Raw genomic sequence first — 22,681 nt, forward strand, 5'->3', positions numbered from 1 at the left:
CCTACTTCTTACACAACCACTCGTCCGCCCTGCTCAGCTGTCTTCATTTCCCTGCGGAGGGGTCAGGCTTCCTGTTTTCTCTCCAATTTCTTAGTCCTCACAGCCTACCGCACTCCTCCCTTTCTCATTTAAATTGTGGCCATCTCTCTGTGCTGTCTCCCATCTCCAAGTCATGGGTTTTTCACCTTTGACTCCTATCTCTGTCATACTCTCTCCCAACTTCTCCCTGCCTAATCTTTCCTGAACCTCTTTCCTATCCTTTCCTGGCCTTCTCTCTTCCTAATTTCAAGCACACTTCTTTCCTTAAAGCAGCAGGATTTATCTGTAGGTTTGTGGAAACCACTTAGCCTGAAGAAGCTGGAGATGAGAAGAAGAAGGGCATCTGTGGCCCAAGCAGACCAGTGATACAGAACACAGAGATGGCTGGGGGGAAATACAGACAACTGTGTGGAGGCAAGAGGCCCACAAGTAAAGAGGAGCAGAAAAATCTAGACCCATGCCCATGGCCCATGAATAAAGAAGACAGAGGCTTGAGACTAAGGGAAGGAAAGGGCATCACAAAACAAGGAATGAAAAATCTGAGGATGGAAATGGCGTTTACCCCATCAGGTCCTCGGGGAAACACAATCTAACACTTCTGGCCCACCCTCTGTCCTCCTTCACTGAGAAGCCAAATGACTGGTAATTGACTCTTGACCTCTAGCCCAAGCCCAGCCCCAAAGGGAGAAGTCCAGGGTAGTTAGCTATGACTGAAGAAGGCACTAGGGAAATGTGCATACATGAAGTTAAATTCCTGCCCACACCCATTCTGCCCCACTGACTTTGTACATCAACATGCTCCATAGGATCAGACTCTCCATGCATAAACCTCTCTGCAGAGGGGTCTTGCACACCCTGGAACGTTCATGTCTTTCTGATTGCACAGGCCTCTGTGCATGCGACATCCCAGTTGATGGCCCTGCTGGGAATTCCAAGGCCTGAACTTTAGCTGTGATGTAATCCTGTGTTCCTGCCAAACACAGAAAGAGGGCTCCTATTCTCTCATTAGACTTTGGGGGTAAAAAATGCTGAGGGGTGCTGAGCTGTCTCAGTAGAAATTATTAAAAGATATCTTCCTCCAGGTGTATGCAGCCCTCATGCCAGTGGTACAGCTTGGTGACAGGACTGTGGGTGGACCTCAGCCCTGTCACCCCTTAACAACTGCACATGGGGGCCCTGGTGTCTGGACTCGTTCCTACATGAGGAAGCCACTGAGAGCTCATGGGATTACCCTATGGGGCTGGAAGTTACTTCTAAATCTTTCACCCCTGCCTTGCCAGCCTGGGGAGGAGGGATGGGCAGGCAGTTCCCTGGGACTTTCCCCAGAGAGGCAAGGGGCTCTGGGAAAGTGGGTGGTGGGATGACTGAGCTTAGTGTGAGAAGCTCAAGAAGAAAGATGGAAAAATCAATGAAATGAGTTTCTAACGGTGAGGTAAAGGACCGCTGTGTCGACAGCTTGTCGCCTGCTGCAAAATATGAGCTGCCCAACTCCGTAGCGGCGGCTGACAGTGCAACAGCCACCACTGTCCTTCCTTCAGGCCCCCTGCCCACCAGCCCCTTCTCTAGCTGCCCTGGCCTTTTCTTATTATAGCCAGACTGTCCTCCAGCACTCCCAGCTCTCTCCCCTGTCTTCTTTCGTAGATTTCTCAACCCATTCAGGGGCTTTTTGGCCCTTCACCTCGTGATTCCTGGTTGGGTGCATCTTTGTTTTCTATAGCTTCTGTGTATTTAGACCTCTGCTTTCTGCAGATTTCGCTCTGAGAGTTGTGGTGAGCTCTACATCTCTTGCCTCCCCCTCTTCTAGATACCTCTGGAGTCTTTCAACAATGGAGAGTCAGACATCAAGGCCATCCGTCACAGGGTTCTTTACATCAAGATCTGGGCAGCAGTAACTTCTCCCTCCTTTGGCCTTTTGGCCCACATGGCCAGTGCTGCCTTCCTTGTATTAATAATTATCTGGGTTGGGCTGGGTGTTTAGAATGGGTCTGGTATTGATTTATGAACTCCTTATTTGCGGTCATTGTATATATATGGTTATGAACAATTCAGTTGTAGTTTCATGATTGGGAATCGGGTGGGGATGCTATTTTTAATTCACATTTGCCAACTCTCTCTTTGGAAACAACTCTCAACCTTTTCTGGAAACCGCCTCCTTTCTCTTCCCTCCTCTACATCTTCCTCTTGGGCTCCTAGGACTGTTCATTCAGGTTTTCCTCCAGTTATCACTACAAAGACTCGGCATATCAGCCCTGAGAGTTCCCCTGGCTACCTCCAAGTGTGACCCTAACCCAGTCTTTCCTGTCTGCCTCAGATCTCACTGTCACTGGTTAACTACCCTCTAGCCATTCCCTCGGGTTTCTGATTTCCCAGTCTGCCCGTTAATGTAGACTTAGATGGGGGGAGTGGGTGAAAATTAGGTGGGCAGCTCTTTCCCCCAGCCTCTCCCTACTAATTCAATGTTTGATCAACAGATATTTATTAAGCCTTTTCTGTGTGACAGACACTGTGCTAGGTGCTGGAAAACAACTGGAAACTAGACAGATGTAGCCACTCCTCAGATGACCATGTGACTAACCCTGAGTCTCTCACCAGACCTAAGTCTCTCAGACTAGGGGACTCTGTCCCATTTTACCCTTCCTGTACAGCCAAATTCCACTGTGCCCTCTGGCATTTCACAACTCTTCCCTTTTCTCAATCCCTGAATAAGTTTACACTCTCACACAGCCCTGATCCCTTCCTCTGCATTCCAGCTTTAGTCTCCATTCCTAAACCCAAAGCCATTACACTTTCAACAACTCTCCCAGTTCACAAAGCCCTTCTCCTTTCACATTCTGTAAGTATCATTTCTAGTCCTCCTCTTCTGTCTCTGCCTGACTTTTGATCCAACCATCCCGACCTCAATGCCCTATCTTAGGTTCCTTCCTCTTGCTACTGTCAGGCTCTAGTAAACCTCAGGCACTCACAAACAAGAGTTATTTGTGACAACTGTTGTTCTGAGCTAAGAAGAGCTCCAGGGAGACAAGGTCAAGCTACCAGAGTCAGAAATCCTACCAACTCGACCCAAGCCCTGGCCCCATAGGTGATACAGCACCCTGGCAAAGCAGCAAGTTATTCCTGTATGGGTCTCAAGGTAACACCAGCTGCCTCTGACATCATGAAGGGAGGAACCGTGTCAGGTTGCCAAGGCAATACCAGCAATTTATGACATCAGAGGCTTGAGGTCTTTAGTTCTCAGGGGCTGGGAAGATTCAAGTTCCTCTCAGCTGAAGTTTATGGGAATTCTACTTTTTCATTTCTTTGCTTGTGTTCTGGCTTGGGAATGAAGTACAAAGGCCTTTGGTGGGGGTAGTGAGTGATTAGGCCAATGAAATGAATGCTCGTAAGGTTCTCTCTCTTCCCCATATATTTCTGCTTTCTCTCCCTCTCTTGGGCATTTCTCTCTTCTGAGGCTTCGCCCAATGGTATTCCTGCTATTTCTGCTATGCTTTTTTTCCAACCTCCCCTGCCCCCCCGCAGTGCTCTCGCTTTCTTTGCATCAGTCACGCTGTGTCCTCCTCACACCAGAGGCATTTGTTTCCTTTGATACCTCATCCTCTCTTTTCCCCCTACCAAGCTCTGTGCAGCTCTGATCTGCCTCAGCACTCCTTCGTTTGCCATCCATTTACCTTCTTTGTACCATACTCTTTTCCCATCTCATCTTGTTCGGCAGTTCCTTCCTTCCCCCTCTTTACTATTGTATTAATTTAATAGTGCTTTTTCTGTTGACCTCCACTTTAGGAATATTCTATAATTTCTCTTCCTTTTACCTTCTGTATTGCTATCAACACGTTTTGTTTCATTCTTCCAATTTCTTAATTAATCACCTCTTCATTCCTCCCCTGCCCCCTAGTCCGCACAGATTTTCCTCTCTTCCTTTGCATATCCCTCACGTCATACATTTCTCTACCCCGTGTATTTATTGCACTGACCACCCCTTCCTTTCTTTAATTCTGTTAACCTCTGAAATCGTCCATCTTCTGCCCATGTCTACCTGCTCCTTTTACCTTTCCAAGCTCCTGAGGTTTGGAAAAACAATGATGGGCTAAAAACCAAGGTAAACTCTCCAGATCCTTTATCCACCCTTACTGTTCTTCAGGCTGAATGAACCTGGCTCCTTACATACGATAGCTTTTATCACACTAATAAACATTGCCTCATAAAAAAAATGGTGCTGGATCTAAATATGATACTAGCAGGGGCCTAGGAAGAAGATGAACTAAAAAGTGAAGAAAAAGCAACTGATATTTAGAATGAACTGAAGGATGGGGGGCAACCAGGCAGGGTGGAGCTTAGAGTCCTAGGGAATGTCCTCTTACAAAATCAAAGTTGACAGTTAACTGACATAATGGCACTGATTGATGAAGGGGTTATATGCCCCTGGAAGCCCATTAAATTATTTCTTGGCCTGTTTATGTGCCTTCACAAACCATACCCCACACCTCTCCCAGCCCCTTGCTTGCTGGTACATTCTGCTGCTGGGGTTAAAATGCTGGATAAGAGGAAAAGGGATAAAAGACACTTAGGATGATCAAGAAGAAAAGGTAGGAAGAGGGCAGATTATGGGAACAAAGGTGGAAACTCATAAGAGAGCTGGTGGGAAACAGATGGAAAAAAGAGGTGAAGCAAAATGGGGAAATAAAAAAATATACAATGATAAAGTGGGGGAAGGGAGGAAAATTAAGTCAGCAGGGAAGAGGTTTTGTGGTGGGAAGCTCCTGGGAAGGCAGATGACACGCATGAGACCAGAACGTGAGGTTCTGATGAGGGAGACAGGCACATGGCAAAGGGGACAGTCAACAATGCTAGGAAGTTCCAAAGCTTCCCTGGTGAAGGTGGAAGAGGAGGCTGTCCTGGCCATGCTGAAGGCACTAGAGGCTTTGGTGGAGACACATTTGCTCCATCATCCCACTCCTCCAGGCCCTGACTGTGACCACCACAATCATGACTGATAAGCAAATTCCAAAGTAGCTTGAAAAGGCCAGAGATATCCAGACAGACTCTGAAGGAGAGGGCATGGAGTTCTAGACCGACAGAACAGGCAGCCAAGGCGTGACACATAGTGACAGAGACACACAAGGAGAGGATCACTGGGATGGGAAGGGTCACAAGTGAAGGCAGTGACATACAGACCCAGAGATGGATGGGATGGAAGAGACGAGATGAATGGCAAAACCAAAAAGTCAGGGACACATGGACAGAGATCAGCGGGGCTACAGGCGCAGCGAGAAGCGTGGTCTTGTGCTTGAAAATGATAGGGCTGCTCAGAGGGGCAGACAAGAGCGGATGGGGGTGGTGGGATGGGCGTGCAGGACAGACACGCTTCACCTTGAATGGGCATGTGGCCTCCCCTCACCTACTCAACCCTTTCAAAAAAAGGAATGGAAAGCCCAACTTCAGCCAAAAACGAACGAAGATTGAGGGTATCCACGTCCCCTCCCACTCCACGCCCCAGCGCGCTAGCCCATCCATCAGCCCGCCGGCCGCTGTTCTCCCGTCCCACAGCCGGCGGGGGGCCGCTGAGACCCAGGCCCCTCCAGGCTGACAGCTCTGAGCCCTCACACTCACCGGGCCTCCCCTTCCCTCCGGGACCCCCGCTCCCTGCACAGCTCAGCGCGGTCCGTCTAGGCTTTCCATACCCTCCGTCTGTCCGGCGGGCCTCTGCCTTTCCCGTTCCCGTTTCTCCCTCCACCCCCGCATCTCTCTCTACCCCCGTCCCCGCGCACGCCCTCTTCCTCCCACACCCCTGTCTGCTTTCTCCCTGGGCTCTCGGTCTGTCTGTCCGTCCGTCCTTGTCCCCTCCCCCAGCCCCTTCTCGTCCCTCTCCGTCCCCTCCAGCGGCAGTCTCCGAGCGCCTCCTCTCCCGTCTCGAGCTTCCAAAGAGCAAGGAAGGGAAGAAGAGAGAGAGGGAGAGGAGAAAAAAACCAACCCAGCAGCATCGGAAATCGATGCACTTACACCTCAGCTGGAAGCAGGGACGGGAGTCGAACCGCGGCCGCCGAGCAGCGCGAGGCGGGGAGGGGAGGGGGCGGCTCTTGGAAGGGACTTCTCCGATGTGTTGATTCCTCTTTTTTCCCCTCCTCCTCCCTCCCTCCAGCGCTCGCTCCGGGGCGTCGGGGACGGAGATGGAAAAAATAAATAAATAAATTCACGGCGGTGAGGGAAGTGAAGGAAAATAATCAATGCTATTTGGCTGCGGCTGAAGTGTTTCCCCGGCTTCGTGAGGGGGTTTCCATTGATTCACCCTGGGCACTCGCTCGCTCCCTGCCTCCTCCTCCTCCTCCTCCTCCTCCTCCTCCTCCTCCTCCTCCTCCTCCTCCTCCTCGCCCTCACTCCTCCGCCTCATTCACTGGCTGGAGTCGAGGCGTCCCACACAATGGAATAATCAATACCCAGGCGCCCGGGGCGGCCCCACTGAGCAGGTGCAGCGACCCGCCCGCCGCGGCGCATGCCGGGAGTTGTAGTCTGTTCGCGCCCGCCCGCCTCGCGGGACCCAGGGCCGGGGGGCAGGCCGGCCAGCCCACCAGGTCGCCTCCTCGACTCTGGCTCCAAGTTCAAGCCGGTGCTTGCAAAGAGGGCAGGCCCCTTTAAACTCTTTTTCGTCTCCTCTCTTCTTCATCCTGTGGTCTGCAGAAACCATACATGTGTTTTGTTGTTTTGTTTTAAATCAGCTACAGAACAAACCCTGAGCCGCCCAAGGCCTCCTTTTTTTCATTCCCTTCTTCCTGCCTTATTATTCCCCCCCTCTCCTATTGGGTACTAGAACCTTTTCTACCGCAGCAATTACTCTTTAGTCTCTGAGAGCTTCTGCCTCCTCCACGCGGTTACATAGTCCCCTGAGCTGGGTAGTGGGAGGTTCGGGCTCCTCCTCCTCATCTTCAGTTTATCAGCTCATTAAGTGTTCCTGCAATTTTTTTATTTTTTATTTTTTTGTTGTTGTTGAGATGGAGTCTCGTTCAGTCGCCCAGGTTGGAGTGCAGTGGCGCGATCTCGGCTCACTGCAACCTCCACCACTGGGTTCAAGCGATTCTCCTGCCTCAGCCTCCTAAGTAGCTGGGATTACAGGCAAGCACCACCACACCCAGCTAATTTTTGTATTTTTAGTAGAGACGGGGTTTCACCATGTTGGTCAGGCTGGTCTCCAACTCCTGACCTTGTGATCCGCCTGCCTCGGCCTCCCAAAGTGCTGGGATTACAGGTGTGAGCCACCGCTGCGTCCGGCCCGTTTTTTGTTGTTGTTTTTTGAGACAGAGTCACTCTGTCGCCCAGGCTGCAGTGCAGTGGCATGATCCCAGCTCACTGCAACCTTCGCCTCCCAGGTTCAAGTGATTCTCCTGCCTCAGCCTCCCAAGTAGCTGGGATTATATAGGTGCCCGTCACCATGCCCTGCTAATTTTGTATTTTTAGTAGAGATGGGGGTTTCACCATCTTAGCCAGGCTGGTCTGGAACTCCTGACCTCAGGTGATCCACCAGCCTCAGCCTCCCAAAGTGCTGGGATTATAGGCGTGAGCCATCTCGCCCGGCTGCTCCCGTATTCTAATAACAATAATTTCTAAGATTTCTTGAATGCACAGGGACAGTTTCAAGCACTTTTACATATATTGTCTAGTCCTCTCAATCCCATGAGGTAGATACTATTATAGTCCCATTTTACAGTTGAGGAAACTAAGGCACAAATAAGTGAATTAACAGGCCCAAGGTCCAATGGCCAATAAGTAAGTGACAGCACCAGGATTCAAAAACCTCCATGGTCTGGGTCCAGAGCCCACACTAACTGCTATAGCCTATTTCTCTTAAACAACACAACAAAACCCTGAAGTTCACATGACAAAAATGAGAAAGAAATGAACATTTTTAGTTTATACTATGTAACAGTTTATGACTGAATCCTCATAGGTAACTGTGGGGCAGACCACATTTTCTCAACGAAAAAGCAGAGGCTGGCTGAGTGTGGTGGCTCACGCCTGTAATCCCAGCACTTTGGGAGGCCAAGGCGGGTGGATCACCTGAGGTCAGGAGTTCAAGACCAGCCTGACCAACATGGAGAAACCCTGTCTCTACTAAAAATACAAAATTATCTGGGCGTGGTGGCATGCACCTGTAATCCCAGCTATTTGGGAGGCTGACATAGAATAATTCCTTGAACCCGGGAGGCAGAGGTTGCGGTGAACCAAGATCACACCATTGCACTCCAGCCTGGGCAACAAGAGTGAAACTCCATCTCAAAAACAAAAACAAACAAATAAAAAACAAAAATTAGGCAGGTGTGGTGGCATGTGCCTGTAGTCCCAACTACTCAGGAGGCTGAGGCAGGAGAATCACTTGAACCTGGGAGGCAGAGGTTGCAGTGAGCTGAGATGCCAGAGTGAGACTCAGTCTCAAAAAAAAAAAAAAGAAAAAGCAGATGCTTAGGGAAGTGGAGTAGCTTGCCGATGGCCAAACATCTAGAAAGTGAAGCTGGGAGTCAACCCCAGGTCTGGCTCCGGAAACTGATCTTTCTGTTCAAATAAGCTGCAGCTTTTACCCCACTGGATTGGACCTTATAACACAAGGAAAAATTAGGTCTTCATCCCAGGTTAGCAAAACTGGAAAGCAAAAGATGGATGAAAAGCAGGCCCTAGGAGCTGGGGTTGCTTCCCTCCCTAACCAATGGTGCTTAACATGGAGTGGGGCCAGGGGTTCACCCAAGCTATCCCAAGTTCAAGATGCCATTTGTTTATTTATTTTTACACAGGGTCTTGCTCTGTTGCTGAGTACAGGCAGTAGCAGGATCATAGCTCACTGCCCTTGACCTCCTGGGCTCAAGCTATCCCCCTGCTTCAACCTCCTGAGCAGCTGGGACCACAGGCATGCGCTACCACACACAGCTAACTAAAAAAAAAATTTTTTTTTTTTTTTAGAAACAGGGTCTTGCTATGTTGCCCAGGCTGGTCTCAAACTCCTGGCCTCAAGTGATCCTCCTGCCTCGACCTCCCAAAGCGGTAGGATTACAGGTGTGAGCCAACGCACTTGGCCAAAATGCCATGTCTTTAAACCAGTGTCCTTCTCCTTATAATACCTCTCACTGGTCATGTGTTTCCAAAAACATACTGGTGAGAGGGCAGGTGTTGAGAACATGGCACTTCTCACCCATCATAGGAAGAAGTCCAGGAGTTAAGAGCCACAGTTCCTCAGGGAGCTTCCTCACATGGAAGGTCAGACATATAATTAGAGTCTCCAGATAACCATAATCCTCAGAGGGAGTAAGAAGGAATCATCTCTATTAATATTTTGTCTCCCAAAGCATTCAAAGGGTCAACCCCATGTGTTCCTGAATTTTATTTTTTGGGGGAGAGATGGAGTCTCATTCTGTCGCCCAGGCTGGAGTGCAGTGGCACCATCTCAGCTCACTGCAACCTCTGCCTCCCTGGTTCAAGCAATTCTCATGCCTCAGCCTCTGGAGTAGCTGGGAACACAGGCATGCGCCACCATGCCTGGCTCATTTTTGCATTTCTAGTAGAGACGGGGGTTTCTCCATGTTGGCCAGGCTGGTCTCGAACTCCTTACCTCAGGTGATTCACCGGCCTCGGCTTCCCAAAGTGCTGGGATTGCAGGTGTGAGCAACTGCACCGGCCTTTCTGTATTCTAAATGAACATAAGTAGTTCCACACCTGACAAAAACTGCTTAGGGACCTCTGGAAACTGACACAAACTCCTCAGTCTAGCACTCAAGGCTTTTTCTTCAACTGCATTTCTAGCCTCGTCTTCTACTTACATACCACCCAGGTGCTCTCCAGTTTCTGGGCCTTTGCTTAGGCTAATCCTGCCTCCATCCAGGTCTCCAACTGTTGAAATTCCATCATATCTTTAGTTCCTGGCCAAATATCACTTTATTCTCTGACAGAAAGTTTCTCACCCACTCCTACCCTGAACGTTCATGCCAGGAGGTATTAGATCTCCTCTAAAACTCCAGAGTAGCTAAACTGGACTTTATTACGCGCTGCCCCCTGCTCCCTTCCCTCCCCCAAACCCCCGCCACCCGCCACCCGCCACCATTGCCACTGGCCTGCACTTAACTGGCTGCTATAGCAGATATCTGCTGGACAGTGTGAATGGCTTGTATTCCAGGCCCATCTGCCTGCGTTGGGGGTGGGGCGGGTGGGTGTTGGAGATGGGACTGGGGCTTGAGCTCCTTGCACTCAACTCTCCCTGCCGCCCTGTAGCCCCAGTTCAGCTTTAGGCAGAGTACCGCAAGAACCAATTGCAGCTTTCCTGTCACCATAGCGACGGACGGGGCGAGAGGGCAAAGTCTCCCTTTGGAACTACATCTCCCATCATGCATCCGCGCCCCACGGTGCCTGGCTCAGCCTCTGGTCTGAGACCTGTACCAACCCCCGGGAGCCGTGCGGGGCAGACAATGAGGAGCAGAGCGCCAGGGGGCGGCCTCGCTCCCCTGGCCACCGCGGGGGTCGCGGCCTCCCATTACATAGCGTGTCTCTCGAGCCCTGGCCTGCTCTCGGCACCGCCACAACGGACCTAATATGGCCGCTGGTGCCGGGACCTGCCGGGCCCGCGGAGGGTCGGGACGAGGGCCGGGATCAGGAACTGCTCCCGGCATTCCTCGCGGGTGTATGGCGTGGGCTCCCTTCCCCCTCTCTGGGTCCCGCGAGGAGACTCTCGGGCTTTGAGGTGAGACCTGAGGTTCCGCTGGCCAGCAGTGTAGCAGGAAAGGGCAGGTCATCCCGGGTCGTGAGCCACTAGCCTCCTGGGGTGGGAGGGTGTAGAGAGGGGGGCGTTGAAAGGATACCCGCTACCCAGCCTGCTTTCTAGGGGGCTCTTTGGATTGAGGACATCAGCAGCAGTGGAAGGGATTTTACTGGAGACCTGTCACTGTCAGAACGTTAAAATACGACCGACAGGGCCTTAATGTCACCGAGGTAGAGGGAAAAGGGCAGTAGCCCTAGAGACTATTGCGACACAGTGTGCCCCTCATAAGTTCTTCCAGGGAGGGGGTCTGTACTGAGTTGACTCCCCGGGAGCTGAGCATGAGGCTTTGCATCCTTGGGAACTCAGCAAACGTTTGTTCAACCAATTGCAGGTAGCATGGCCCAGGGCTTGATAGAGGTGGAGCGAAAGTTCCTTCCAGGGCCTGGCACAGAGGAGCGGCTGCAGGAGTTGGGGGGCACCCTGGAGCACCGGGTCACCTTCCGAGACACCTACTATGACACCCCTGAGCTGAGCCTTATGCAGGCTGACCACTGGCTGCGACGACGAGAGGATAGTGGATGGGAGCTCAAATGTCCTGGAGCAGCAGGTGTCTTAGGACACCACACGGAGTATAAGGAACTCACAGCGGAACCTACAATTGTGGCCCAGCTCTGTAAGGTGCTGGGGGCTGACGGCCTGGGTGCTGGAGATGTGGCTGCTGTCCTGGGCCCATTGGGGCTGCAGGAAGTAGCTAGTTTTGTGACTAAGCGGAGTGCCTGGAAACTGGTACTCTTGGGAACTGATGAAGAGGAGCCACAGCTCAGGGTGGACTTGGATACAGCCGACTTTGGCTATGCTGTGGGTGAGGTAGAGGCCCTGGTGCATGAGGAGGCTGAAGTACCAGCTGCCCTAGAGAAGATCCACAGGCTCAGCAGCATGCTTGGTGAGAGAGACAGGCCCTTTTGTGCTTTTCCTGCTCCCCACTTCTCTCTTTTGGAGGCACCCACTGGACCATGTAGTGGGGGAGGGCCTCTGGATTAAAAAAATTTTTTTTAAATAGAGATGAGGTTTTGTCATATTGCCCAGGCTGGCTTGGAACTCCTTAAGCAATTTGCCTGCCTCAGCCTTCCAAAGTGCTGGGATTACAGGTGTGAGCCTCTGCGCCTGGCCTGGATTATTTTTGTAATGGGAATTGTTTTAGCAATTTTCTAAGTTTGCTTACAGTTCTGTGAAATCTCATTTTCTCTTTAACAGTAACTAATTTGGATTTAGTCCTTCCATGTGTCTAATTCCAGCCAACCTGTCTCATTTAGTTCTCATACCTATAGCCAGATCTCCTTCAGTTTCATTTCTCAGTTCCCTGCTTTGACTCTTCCTTCCCCCAATCTTTTTTTTTTCTTCTTCAGTCACCACTCCTCCACAAGGAGGAGTAAAAAGCCTTTTTACAAAAGCTGCCCTCTGGCAGGCTCAGACTCAGGATCTTCCGATCATGAGACTGATGCACTTGCCCACTACACCAAGAGTCCAACCAATCTTCTGTCCTTTTGTTTTACAGTTACCTAGATCCTTTTAATTTGTCCTTTCAGCTTTTCATAAAGGGCAATAACATTATAGTTATGTGAGACAGTGGGGCATGATTTGGTAGATTTGTTCCCAAGCATAATTCCCTTGTAGACAGTTCATTCACACTAGTGTGGAATTTTGCACCCCATGGGGCCTTACAGCCCTGCAGTGCTGTTTGAGCCCCCTCAGCAAACATACACTGAGTTCCTTGCTACGTGCCTAGCACACTGTCAGGCACTGACAACAGACACCAGCAATAGGCAATTCCATTCTCACCTTACGATGTAGAGGTGAGAACTCTATGTGAATCCCACCCCATGGCTATAGCTTCCCTCCTCTTCTTTCTATAGCTCTTGGTTTCTATTTGTACATCTCTGCATGTGCTTCATTACTAAGCTTATGAGCTTTGGCCTGGTCTAGATGGGCTTTAATCTTTTTTTTTTTTTTTCTTTGAGACAGAGCCTTGCTCTGTCCCCCAGGCTGGAGTGCAGTGGTGCGATCTCAGTTCACTGCAAGCTCCTCCTCCCTGGTTCACGCCATTCTCCTGCCTCAGCCTCCCGAGTAGCTGGGACTACACGTGCTCACCAACACGCCCAGCTAAGTTTTTGTATTTTTAGTAGAGACAGGGTTTCATCACATTAGCCAGGATGGTCTCTATCTCCTGACCTCGTGATCTGCCCGTCTCGGCCTCCCAAAGTGCTGGGATTACAGACGTCAGCCCCTGTGCCCTGTGATGGGCTTTAATCTTGATTGTGGGACAGGGTAATAACTGAAATGAGCTGATGTTGAGGTATCCTTTGTCTTCTTGGTGCCTGGGTGCCTCTTCGCCATTTCTCCTTGCTGGAGGAGAGGCTCAAGTGTGGCTTCTAGTCCCACTCTTGCCTGAAGTTGCTCTTTTAGGTCCCAGTTCCACAAGCAGGCAAGGAGTGGACTAGTGTGTTATAGAAGCTGGGTGGATGACATTCAGAACCACAGTGTGGCTTTGGAAACATCCATGGGTCCTGGCTAGGTGGCCAGGGAGCAGAGTCAAAGTGCTTGTGGCTCTGTCCATTTCTCTCCTCGTTGTCCTTTTACCTGTAGGTGTGCCTGCACAGGAGACAGCACCAGCCAAGCTGATTGTGTACCTACAGCGTTTCCGGCCTCAAGACTATCAGCGCCTGCTAGAAGTGAACAGCTCCAAGCAGAGGCCACAGGGGACTGAAGATCCTGATAACTGCCTGGGCTAGGGGTGTCACTTCCTAGAATGGGAAGGGAACTCTGGGTCTAATGGAGTCCACTCCTGGCCCACTGTGCCTCTCCCCTCAGCGTCCCTTCTGACAGTGACTCCTCTCTCTCTAGCTCTGCCTGTTTCTTCCCCCTACTCTAAGCTACTCTTCCTTGAGCCCTCCCTGGCTGCTGCTTCTTCCCTCATCCGTCAGATGCAATCTGTGGGCCGCCCCTCTCCCCTGGCCGCTAAGCAGCCTCCATTGATTTCCGCTCGTGTTTATAGGATTTCCACTTAGCCGTGATCAGTAGTTAAGCACAGGAAAATCCCTTGCCACCCCCCTCCCTTGGTCGATGCCATTGATTCTGCCAGCAGCTCCTAAACCGCCTTACAGCTGAGTTAGACGATGAGGGGAGGCAGCAGGGATTTCCCTGCCTTGGGGTGTGGGAAATAGAAGCAAGTTGAGGAAATGGTTGGGAATCCCAGTTAGAACTCTAGAAATTCTAATCTGATTTTGCCACTGTGCCCAGCTCTGGCCCAGAGGGTAGAGTGCCGCCTGTAGAAGTTTGGGGCAAATTTGTTCCCTGACCTGAAGAGGGTTAGAAAGAACCAGCAGCCGCCCCATCCCCGCCCCTGTGTTGAGACAGGTTCTCAAGGTTCAGGGGAAGATGCATACCTCTTATGTAAGAATGCTTTTCCCTTGCTGTTATTCATACACATTTTCCACTTCAAATATACCCAAATATGGCTTTCCTCCCCTCTCAGGCTTTATTGGGCTTTATTTGTGGGAGAAGGGGGCTGGTCCCCAGTTTTTGCAGTGCAAAGCCAGAGTGCCACCTGCTGGTAGCCCTCAGGTGTAGGTTTCAAGCGGCTGGGGCCCCCTGGGGTTTGGGACACAGGAGAATTTCAGGCTGTGATGTAGACAGTTACTGCCACGATTCCACAGGCAAGTTGTTCACCTCAAAGATCTCCTGCACTGACTGGTGAAAGTGGTTGTAGGTGAGGCGCAGCTTTAGCCGCAGGGGGGCCTAGGAATAGGAGAGCGGGGACCAGGGTTAGCACCCATGACTTCTCCTATCCCTGGGTCTTGTCTTGGGGGGTCTCCTGAAGCTCACCTTGTTAGGATTGAGGATTCTGAAGAGCTGGGTGATAGGAAGGCCACCCCGAGCTGGAACTGTGTTCCCACTGGGGGCCTGCAGCTGCAGCTGGAGACTCTGAGCACAGGAGTTTAACAGAGCACAGTATGGCAGTAGGTGGGGCTCAGGCAGCTCCTCTACACCCAGTGGCTCCACACCCTTTTCCTGTAACTCCCCAAGTGCTGATCTCCAGATGACTCAATCGCATCTCACACTGTCTCCCACCCACCACCTCCACTTAGTGGCCTTTTCTCCTGGAGTCCCCAGGTCACCTCTGAACCCTGATCTTTACAAACCTTGGGCACAGCAGCCTGGCAGATGAAATCGGTGACATCACCCTCTGAGGAGTTGGTGGCAGTGGCGGTGATTAACAGCAAAGCAGGGTTTTCAGGGGGTCGAATGAAAGACAGATTCAGCTGTACTCCCTCACGCTCAAACACTTTGAGATCTGGGATGGGAGCTGGAGTAGGGAGACAGAGGCAGCTCAGTGTGCAGGTTTGAGAGAACATGTTTGTTCATTCAACAAAAATTGAGTGAACACCTACTGGCCCTGCACTACTCGAGAGGCTAGTAACAAAGTAGATATGAAGATGAGGCTGGAGCTTACTGTCTAATGGGGGAGAGAAACAATAAAAAAGGGCCGGGCATGGTGGCTGATGCCTGTAATCCCAGCACTTTGGGAGGCTGAGGTGGGTGGATCCCTGAGGTCAGGAGTTTGAGACCAGCCTGGCCAACATGGTGAAACCCTGTCTCTACTAAAAATGCAAAAAATTAGCTGAGTGTGGTGGGTTGTGCCTGTAGTTTCAGCTGCTTGGGAGGCTAAGACACAAGAATAGCTTCAACCTGGGAGGCGGAGGTTGCAGTGAGCTGAGATTGCGCCACTGCACTCCAGCCTAGGTGACAGAGCGAGACTCTGTCTCAAAAAATAAAAATTAAAATAAGCAAGATAATTACAGACCATAATAGATGCTATGAAGGAAGTAAGTCATTCTAGAATAACTGGGGAGAACTGACTTAAATAGGAGCGGTAGGGGAAGGCATCTGACATTTTAGTTGAAGCCTGGAGTGAGAATGAGCTGGTCATTCGATGTGCTGGGGAAAGAACATTCCATGTAAAAAAGAACATGAAATGCCAAGGGTGGGAGGGTGTGAGGAGCTGAGAAGGGGGCAGTGAGTGGGTAGTGGGAAAGTGGTATAAGAAGGGCTGGGAAGGAAGCAGGGCCCTGTAGGCCAGAGAAAGAAGTCTGGAACAAAGGGAAGACAGGTGACCATGACTGACTTCATCCTTTTACCTCCTGAGATGGGGATGGGATGGGGGACACACAGGAAGAAGCAGGGTCCATGAGCCTCAGCCCTTGGCTTAGGAGAAGCAGCACATTTCCACCTACCTTCTCTAAGACATCTTCCTTTTGCTTAGGCTTACCTGGGGGTGGAGGTGCACAGGGAAGGTCAAGCAGGTATACCAGGGCACCTCCAGGGGAGGGATCCAGAGGGGGAGGATGCTGGGCATCCCCAGAAGCCCCATCCAGGAGATCTAGCAGATCCAGGAGCTGTGAGGCCTGGCGGAAGGGACAGAAGGGGCAGGGCTGGGTATGAAGCTCAGCCCGTCTTCCTACCCCAGGGTTTCCAGCCTCCTCACCTGGGGCTCTGTGGGTGCTGGGGCTGCTTCTGAAAGTTGGGCTGCTGCTTTGCTTTCCTTTGCTTCCTCATCAGCCTGAGGGCCATCTCGCTCCACAAGAGGCATTTTTTCCAGGATGGCAGCCCTGAGAGGATGGAATGCAAGTGTGCCTCTGTGGTCTTTGGGTCTTTCACAAGAGGCATCTAGAATGATGACTAGGAACATGGAGCCCTGGGCACATGGTGGCTCAGAAGTTCCCTTCTGATTTCCTAAAATGACATGTTGTTGCTGATTTTCAGATGAGCAAGGAGGGTTGGAAGCTAGCTTAGCTTCAATTAACAGTGGGTGGGAAGCTCTCACCGTGGATGTGGAACACAGGTGAGGATGAGGCCCTTGTACCTACAAAAGGGCATTTGGGAGAGGGCAGGGGTTTGGGTCCCATGCTGCAGCACAGTGCTGGACACACCTCATGTGATCGTACTTCCGGAAGAGTGTGTCATACTCCACAGCCCGCTGTTGCAGCTCCACGTCCAAGCAGCTCCTATAGATGGACACCACCTGGCGGATGCGGCTGGGCCAGTGTAGTATGTAAGTGGCAATGGCAGTGTGCCACTGCAGGATGTGGCAGGAAGGAAAGGCCCATGGAGCAGGGAAATACCCAGATTTGGCTCAAAAACAAGAACCTAAGGGCTTGGGGTTAGGGCGGGCTGGGTATATATGCCTGGAAAGAAACTCAGAAATGGGTGGGTCCAGTGAAAGGCCACCTCTCAAGGGGCTGGGACCCCTTCTTACTTATTGTCCCCTTGGAGGCGAGTGCTGAGTTTCATGAGGGCTGTGAGGGCATATCCTCGAGTGGCTGGCAGGGACATATGGGACTGCAGCACCTTTTCCAGCAATGCCAGTACTTCCTCTTCGTCCACCTTCAGACATGGATACAGTTAGTGACCCTGGTGCAAGTCCTGCCCCCCTGATGAGTCCCTCCTCAGTATACCCCCAGTGAGGTCTCACCTGAAGGGGCTCAATCTCCTCACAGTTCCCCTCCAGCAGGAGGTCCCCATATTCCCCAATGCACCAGGCTGCCACCTGCACCAGTGGTTGCTACATGGAATAAGAAACTGCTGGGCTGGCCGGGCATGGTGGCTCACGCCTGTAATCCCAGCACATTGGGAGGCTGAGGTGGGAGGATCGCTTGAGACCAGGAGTTCAAGACCAGCCTGGGCAACATAGCGAGACCCCCGTCTCTATTAAAAAAAAAAAAAAAGAGAGAGAAAGAAACACTGCTGGGCCAGTGTCTGAGGTCCTCTGCCCACTTCCAGACATGGTAATATCCCTTTAGGCAGTACAGAGATGGTGGAGGAGGGTTGGAGGGGTGGGGAAAGGGAAGTTTGTTACCTGGCTCCCACTGCCCTCTGGTGGCCAAGCATCAGAACTACATGGCCTAACCACACAGGATGGAAATGTGAGAGGGTCCCTCCCTTGTGGAAGGTGTGGATGCTTTCTGCCCACCCTATTTAATTAACATGGAAGAGGGGGCTGTAGATACTGCCTGGCATCTGTTAATTCATTCAGCATTCAAGGTAATAATAAAACCTCATAAACACAAGAGCTTTAATCTCAAGGCAGCTCTAAGAGGCAGTCAGGGTACGTGGAGCATAAGGGAAGTTAGTCATCTGTAGTTACATAGCCAGGAGGTACCAGAGTCAGGATAAAAGCCCAGATGTTCTTAAAAACAGGGCTCTGTGCTTGGATGTCTTCTGCACTATGTAGGTAGCTGTGATCTTGAGAGAAAAATTGGAATCTAGTATAAGGAGGAGGCCACCCAGGATGGGCAAGGGAGTGGTTGGGCAGCCCTGGGCCTGGGTAGGTGGGAATGATACCTGGGAAATGTCTTCTGCCAGGGCATTGTAGAGGCGGCGCACAGAGTAGGCATGTAGCTCCTGGGCCCCCCCAATCAGCTGGGTCAGGTTGGCCACTGCATCATCCCGCACATGCGTGCCTGCCTGGAAGGTGTGGGCATGGCCAAGTCAGTATGGTGAATCTTGACCACTTCTGCCCAGCTCTCTGACTGGCCCCTGCCTCACCGTGGTCAGCACATGCAGGATGGTGTCTATGTGCCAGCGTTTGGTGGGAGCAAACCTAGGGGATATATGGCTCATCAGTCCTGGTACTGACCCTGCCCAGATTCTACCCTCTTCGACTCCTGGGCACCTCACCTTTCTGCAGCTAGCAGGATGCCTGAGGCACAGTCAGCCCGTAGGTCAGGCGGGCAGGACTCCAGAAAGGCCTGCAGCTCTTGCATCATGGCTCGCACATTGGAGCTATTTACCAGAGCCAGGCTTAGTTCCAGGGCCCTCCTGGCAGGAGAAAGAGGTTTCCATACAGGTAGCCCAGGTTATCCTGGTCCATGCCTCAGCCCCTCTGCTTCCCCAGGGACCTGTCCCCCTTAGTCCTCTTACTCCAGCTGCTCTAAGCTGGCTCGAGTCTTGGCCACAAGGCACTGGGAACCTCTGCCCTGCCCTCCTGTCCCCTGTATCACTGCTCACCGGCTGAGGGAGGCATCAGTTTCCTGTAGACAATCCACCACAGTGGGCCGATGCCGCTGCACAGCACTGTGATCAGACTGCACCAGTCGAAGCAATGATGTCAGGGCTACATACCTGGTCAGGATGGGGGAGGTTCTATCACACCATGGCCATCAGCCCCCACTCCCCATCCTGTCTTGAGTATAGGGGTAAGAGAGAAATGGATCAGGAAGCTCTGGAGGAAGGAGGGCAGAGGGCCAGGGGATCAGTGGCACAGCCTAGGTAGACAGTTGGGACTATTACCTAATGTTCCTGTCACTGTTGAGTAGGAAGCGGCCAAGAATGTTGACAGCTAGAACCTATGAGAGGCAGAAGCTGGGGTCAGCCAGGAAAGAAGCAACCTGCTCAGCCATTGAGGAGTGAGAACACATTGGCGCAACATGATGGGGCTAGGAGGAAGAAACCAGCAAGCAGGACCTGTGTGGGTGAGGTGGTGGGCGGGGCCATAGTGGGAGAGGCATAAGGGATGATACCCGTAGGCCAGCTGCAGAGCGGATATCCATGATGGTGAGTACTGTCTCAAACAGGACCGCATTCCCGGCATTTCGGCTGGTGTCTGTGTTAGTGGCCACCTGAGTGGAGGAGAGAGGAGATGTATCTGCTCAGGGCCCTCCTCAGGTCTCCGTTTCTTTTGATACAGGGTCTCACTCTGTCGCCCGCAGCTCACTGCAGCCTTGACCTCCCAGGCTTAGGTGATCCTCCTGCCTCAGCCTCCTGAGTGGCTGGGACTACAGGCACATGCCAACAAGCCCGGGTAATCCTCAGGTCTCTTGAAGGAATCCAACATGTCATCTGTCCAGCCTTCAACCATCCAACAAAGTTCCCTTAGCCTCTACTATGTGCCAGGGCCAGCCTGGGCACTGGGGCAATAGCACTAAGACAGACTGTGTCCCTTCTTCATGGAGTTCACTGTCTAGAGGAGACGGAGAGGCAATGATATGGCCACTGCACAGTGAGGAGTCAAGTGAGGGGCACCCAGGGCTGGTGGGGTCTCCAAGCAACACAGCTAACCAGTGCCCTCCTCCCAGCCCCGACCTGGGCCAGCAAGTCATTCATGGTCTCACTGCTCTCCTCGTGGTTCCGGCCCAGGATCCGAAGCAGACGAAGTATCTGGACCTGAGGTTGGGTTGAAAATTGAAAGGTGAAGGGGTTCATAGGATAAGGAGTCATGGAGCTGAGGAGAAAACTCTAACATGGAGGAGAGCACTGTGAGGGTCTGGCTCGCTCCCTAGATCCTCCCCACACCTCCTCACCTCCACAGGTCCCTTGGTCCTGGGAGGGGAACAGAGGTGTCTGAGGCCAGGGGAGTTTAGGACAGGCTTACAAAAAAATTGTTACCAAACTGTATTTTCCTGACTTTTAGGCATTCTCTCTCCCCTCACAGGTCCTGGGATGACCTGAGCAATACTGTGCCTGCTATTCTGCTGCCCAGGACACTGAGAGGGCCAGTGTTCTCTTGGAGGAGACCACTGGTCATGGTCTTACTGCTATGCCCTCTCTGTTCCAGGGATACAGCAGTGAAAGGTCACCCCACCTGCAGGAAGGGGTCGCTGACTCCAGATATGCTGTGTTCTGTGGAGTATCCCGTTGTCACCAGAGTCCGGAGGATCTGTACCAGCTGGGGTACCACCTGGAGGGAGGGCACAACTTTGGGCATTTGTTCTAATCCTCTCCAGCTAAAGCCCCATTCCTTCCCCACTGACCCTCTCTTCAGGCCCAGGGCCTGCCCCTTCACCAGCCCACCTTTCGGAAGTGCCTGAGGGCTGCAGGGCTTCGTTCGCAGAGCTCCGTGATCAGCGTGATGGTGCCCAGCAGGATGCCTGGGGTCAGGGTCGGGGAAGTGAATGGTGGGGGCCAGGGGCAAGAGAGTCTATTGCGTGTGTGCCTGTGTGTGTGCGCTACCCTTCTCCTATGAGCTGGTGTTCCCATCCGATTTTCAATTCTTCTGTCCACAGAGCTGAAGCAAAGGATGGGGAGCCCCACAGCCTTACCATGGTGACGCTCGTGAAGCAGGTGGACACAGGGTGGGAGGAAGACGCTGGAGAGTTCAGGGACCTTCCGGATCATGTGCACTGCAGTCAGAATAGCCTGCAGAGGTCCGGGGCCTCAGACAGGGGTCAGAGGGGATTGACCCCTGCATCTACTACTATATGGCACACAGCAGGCAGTATCTGCAGGAGCAAGTGCCAGGAGTCCCACCATCTCACCTTCTTGCGCACGTAGGGACTGGGCTGCAGGAGCAGTTTCTCCACCTCTGGGGCCAGGTCTCGGCACATCTCAGCAGAGCCCATGGTGCTCAAAGTGCACAAGGCCAGGCCTTGTACTGGCTGAATCCCCTGGCTCAGGTCACTGCAGGGTTTGGGAGGATGGTCAGTCAAACCTCTAGAAAATCAGTCCTTTTCAATACCCACAACAGGCAGTCCCCTGGGATTTCCAAGGTCCCTACTCTCCCATCTCCCTGATTCCAAGCGATTGCCAGAACCCTCTCACTTCTTGATGCTGTTGGTAATGAGCAGGTGGGCATCGTGCCTCTCATCCAATAGAAGCATGGCCCCCAGGTAGCCCACCCTCTTGTCTGTGAATCTGGAGGAGGCGATCAGTTTCAGGCACTCCATCTATAGTCAAGGGGGCAAACCAGGAAGAGGCAGGGGTGAAACCATAGACACTCACATCCCTGTTTCATCTTCCTCTTTAAAACCAGATTAACCTGTGGGGCATCCTATCTCATCACTCTCCCTTCAACAAGAGGAGAAGCTTAGGAAATTCAGGCGTTAGTGGGTAAGAGGAACTAGGAGTTGAGGAGGATGGGAGAGGAAAGGAGGAGGTGCCTGCCCTAAACGAGGCTGGCCAGAGAATGAAGGGTTCAGGCCAGCTGATGACCAGTAGGGGTAGCAATGGGGAAAGAGGTTTGCAGTGCAGCCTGTGATGACTCTGAAATTGTAGAATTTTAAAAACCAGGGCATAAACAGGTGAGAGAGTCCGTGACTCTGCCCCACTAGCCTTCATCAAGCTCAGGAGGGAGGTATTCCTGGCCAGTACCTGTCCAAAGTGGGCGGGGTAGCCCAACATGTGGACGTAGAGCAGTTTGGCCAGCTGCCGGTGCCTGTGCACTGGGTCCCCATCGCGGAAGGAGGCCCGGATGTGGGCGCACTCCTTTTGGATCACCTCCCGCTCCTGGGCCTGAGTCTTGGCCCCGCGAATCTCTTCGATGAGGTCCTGAAGCTTCAGCGAAGGCGCCACCATTCTGACTGGCAGAGTCCGGGAGTGAAGAAACACTCTCTGGCCGGGCGTGCCTGGGTTTTCGGCCCAGGCGCGTCCTGTGTCAGGACCCTAAGAGCCCAGGTCCCACAGGTACCCTAAAATTGCTCCCGCATTTTACCTTTCCCAAAGTAGGTCTCCAAATTCCGCGACCACCCCACCGCCCGAGAAGCCCACTACGCATGCGTCGACACCCTACCGGCGCCCCTTCCTATTGAGCATGCGCTGGAGCCCCACCTATTTCTCCCGTTTCCTCCCCCTACCTGGTACCCCATGCCTAGCTCAGCCATTGCTTTCTTTCCACGACCCTCCGCTGTTTCTTCCGCGAGCTTCCTCCCCCGATTTCCATCTCAGGCAGCGGCAGCGACAGCCTGCCTACCCCCAGGACTCCAGCCTCACCTGGCTTCTGCCTCAACTCCGCTCCTCTGCCCCCCAGCGCTTCCTGGTACGGGGCCGAGCAGGGGTTGGTGATCCGTGCGGTCCTTCCCTCTCCCCGCCTCCACCACGGGACCCCGCCCTCCTGGGCCGACTGCAGAGCCTTCCTGAATCCTCTGACCT

At 52.4% G+C, this 22,681-nt stretch overlaps 3 protein-coding genes across 8 annotated transcripts in view; 1 reads left to right on the plus strand and 2 right to left on the minus strand.

Annotated features, from left to right (window-relative positions):
• ZFHX2 (zinc finger homeobox 2) overlaps positions 1–10,589 on the minus strand; it is a 43,365-nt gene extending 32,776 nt beyond the window's left edge. Inside the window, exon 1 of one of the 2 annotated variants that reach the window (XM_011990705.1) lies at positions 10,122–10,589. The gene's annotated coding sequence lies outside the window, so the exon portion shown is untranslated. Of the gene's footprint in view, positions 1–6,033; positions 6,340–10,121 lie in introns of those variants that run through there. The other variant, XM_011990704.1, reaches the window with a different exon arrangement.
• On the plus strand, positions 10,159–14,285 carry THTPA (thiamine triphosphatase). Of its 4 annotated transcripts, XM_011990701.1 has the most exons (3): positions 10,701–10,744; positions 10,886–11,705; positions 13,406–14,285. In XM_011990701.1, exons 2-3 carry the CDS (start codon positions 11,159–11,161, stop codon positions 13,549–13,551), a joined length of 693 nt encoding a protein of 230 aa, XP_011846091.1. In that variant the 5' UTR covers positions 10,701–10,744; positions 10,886–11,158; the 3' UTR covers positions 13,552–14,285. The 4 variants fall into 4 exon arrangements, with proteins under 4 accessions (XP_011846090.1, XP_011846093.1, XP_011846092.1 ...); XM_011990700.1 differs by having other exon boundaries at positions 10,159–11,705; XM_011990703.1 differs by having other exon boundaries at positions 10,159–11,440.
• On the minus strand, positions 14,275–22,614 carry AP1G2 (adaptor-related protein complex 1, gamma 2 subunit). Of its 2 annotated transcripts, XM_011990698.1 has the most exons (22): positions 22,523–22,614; positions 21,905–22,113; positions 21,356–21,480; positions 21,073–21,214; positions 20,857–20,953; positions 20,609–20,685; positions 20,400–20,495; positions 19,901–19,981; positions 19,339–19,437; positions 19,109–19,164; positions 18,827–18,940; positions 18,497–18,637; positions 18,365–18,419; positions 18,161–18,283; positions 17,292–17,381; positions 17,076–17,203; positions 16,750–16,854; positions 16,305–16,428; positions 16,089–16,224; positions 14,962–15,125; positions 14,645–14,743; positions 14,275–14,557 (listed from the first exon to the last, which is right to left on the minus strand). In XM_011990698.1, the coding sequence occupies exons 2-22, from the start codon at positions 22,106–22,108 to the stop codon at positions 14,456–14,458; spliced, it is 2,358 nt and encodes a 785-aa protein (XP_011846088.1). In that variant the 5' UTR covers positions 22,109–22,113; positions 22,523–22,614; the 3' UTR covers positions 14,275–14,455. The 2 variants fall into 2 exon arrangements, with proteins under 2 accessions (XP_011846088.1, XP_011846089.1); XM_011990699.1 differs by lacking the exons at positions 21,356–21,480; positions 22,523–22,614 and adding an exon at positions 22,245–22,318 and having other exon boundaries at positions 20,609–20,953; positions 22,031–22,113.
• Positions 22,615–22,681: the final 67 nt, after the last annotated feature.

This window comes from Mandrillus leucophaeus, unplaced genomic scaffold (genome assembly GCF_000951045.1).
Source record: "Mandrillus leucophaeus isolate KB7577 unplaced genomic scaffold, Mleu.le_1.0 Scaffold380, whole genome shotgun sequence".
NCBI classification, from domain to species: Eukaryota; Metazoa; Chordata; class Mammalia; order Primates; family Cercopithecidae; genus Mandrillus; species Mandrillus leucophaeus.

What these genes read in the sequence shown, in the direction of transcription:
- AP1G2 (XM_011990698.1), bottom strand. Translation starts at nt 22,108, where the DNA reads ATGGTGGCGCCTTCGCTGAAGCTTCAGGACCTCATCGAAGAGATTCGC. An exon ending in ATTACCAACAGCATCAAGAA is followed by an intron (nt 21,215 to 21,355) that starts GTGAGAGGGTTC and finishes CAAACCCTGCAG; the next exon opens with TGACCTGAGCCAGGGGATTC. An exon ending in GCTTCACGAGCGTCACCATG is followed by an intron (nt 20,686 to 20,856) that starts GTAAGGCTGTGG and finishes CCCTGACCCCAG; the next exon opens with GCATCCTGCTGGGCACCATC.
- THTPA (XM_011990700.1), top strand. Translation starts at nt 11,159, where the DNA reads ATGGCCCAGGGCTTGATAGAGGTGGAGCGAAAGTTCCTTCCAGGGCCT. An exon ending in CAGGCTCAGCAGCATGCTTG is followed by an intron (nt 11,706 to 13,405) that starts GTGAGAGAGACA and finishes TTTTACCTGTAG; the next exon opens with GTGTGCCTGCACAGGAGACA.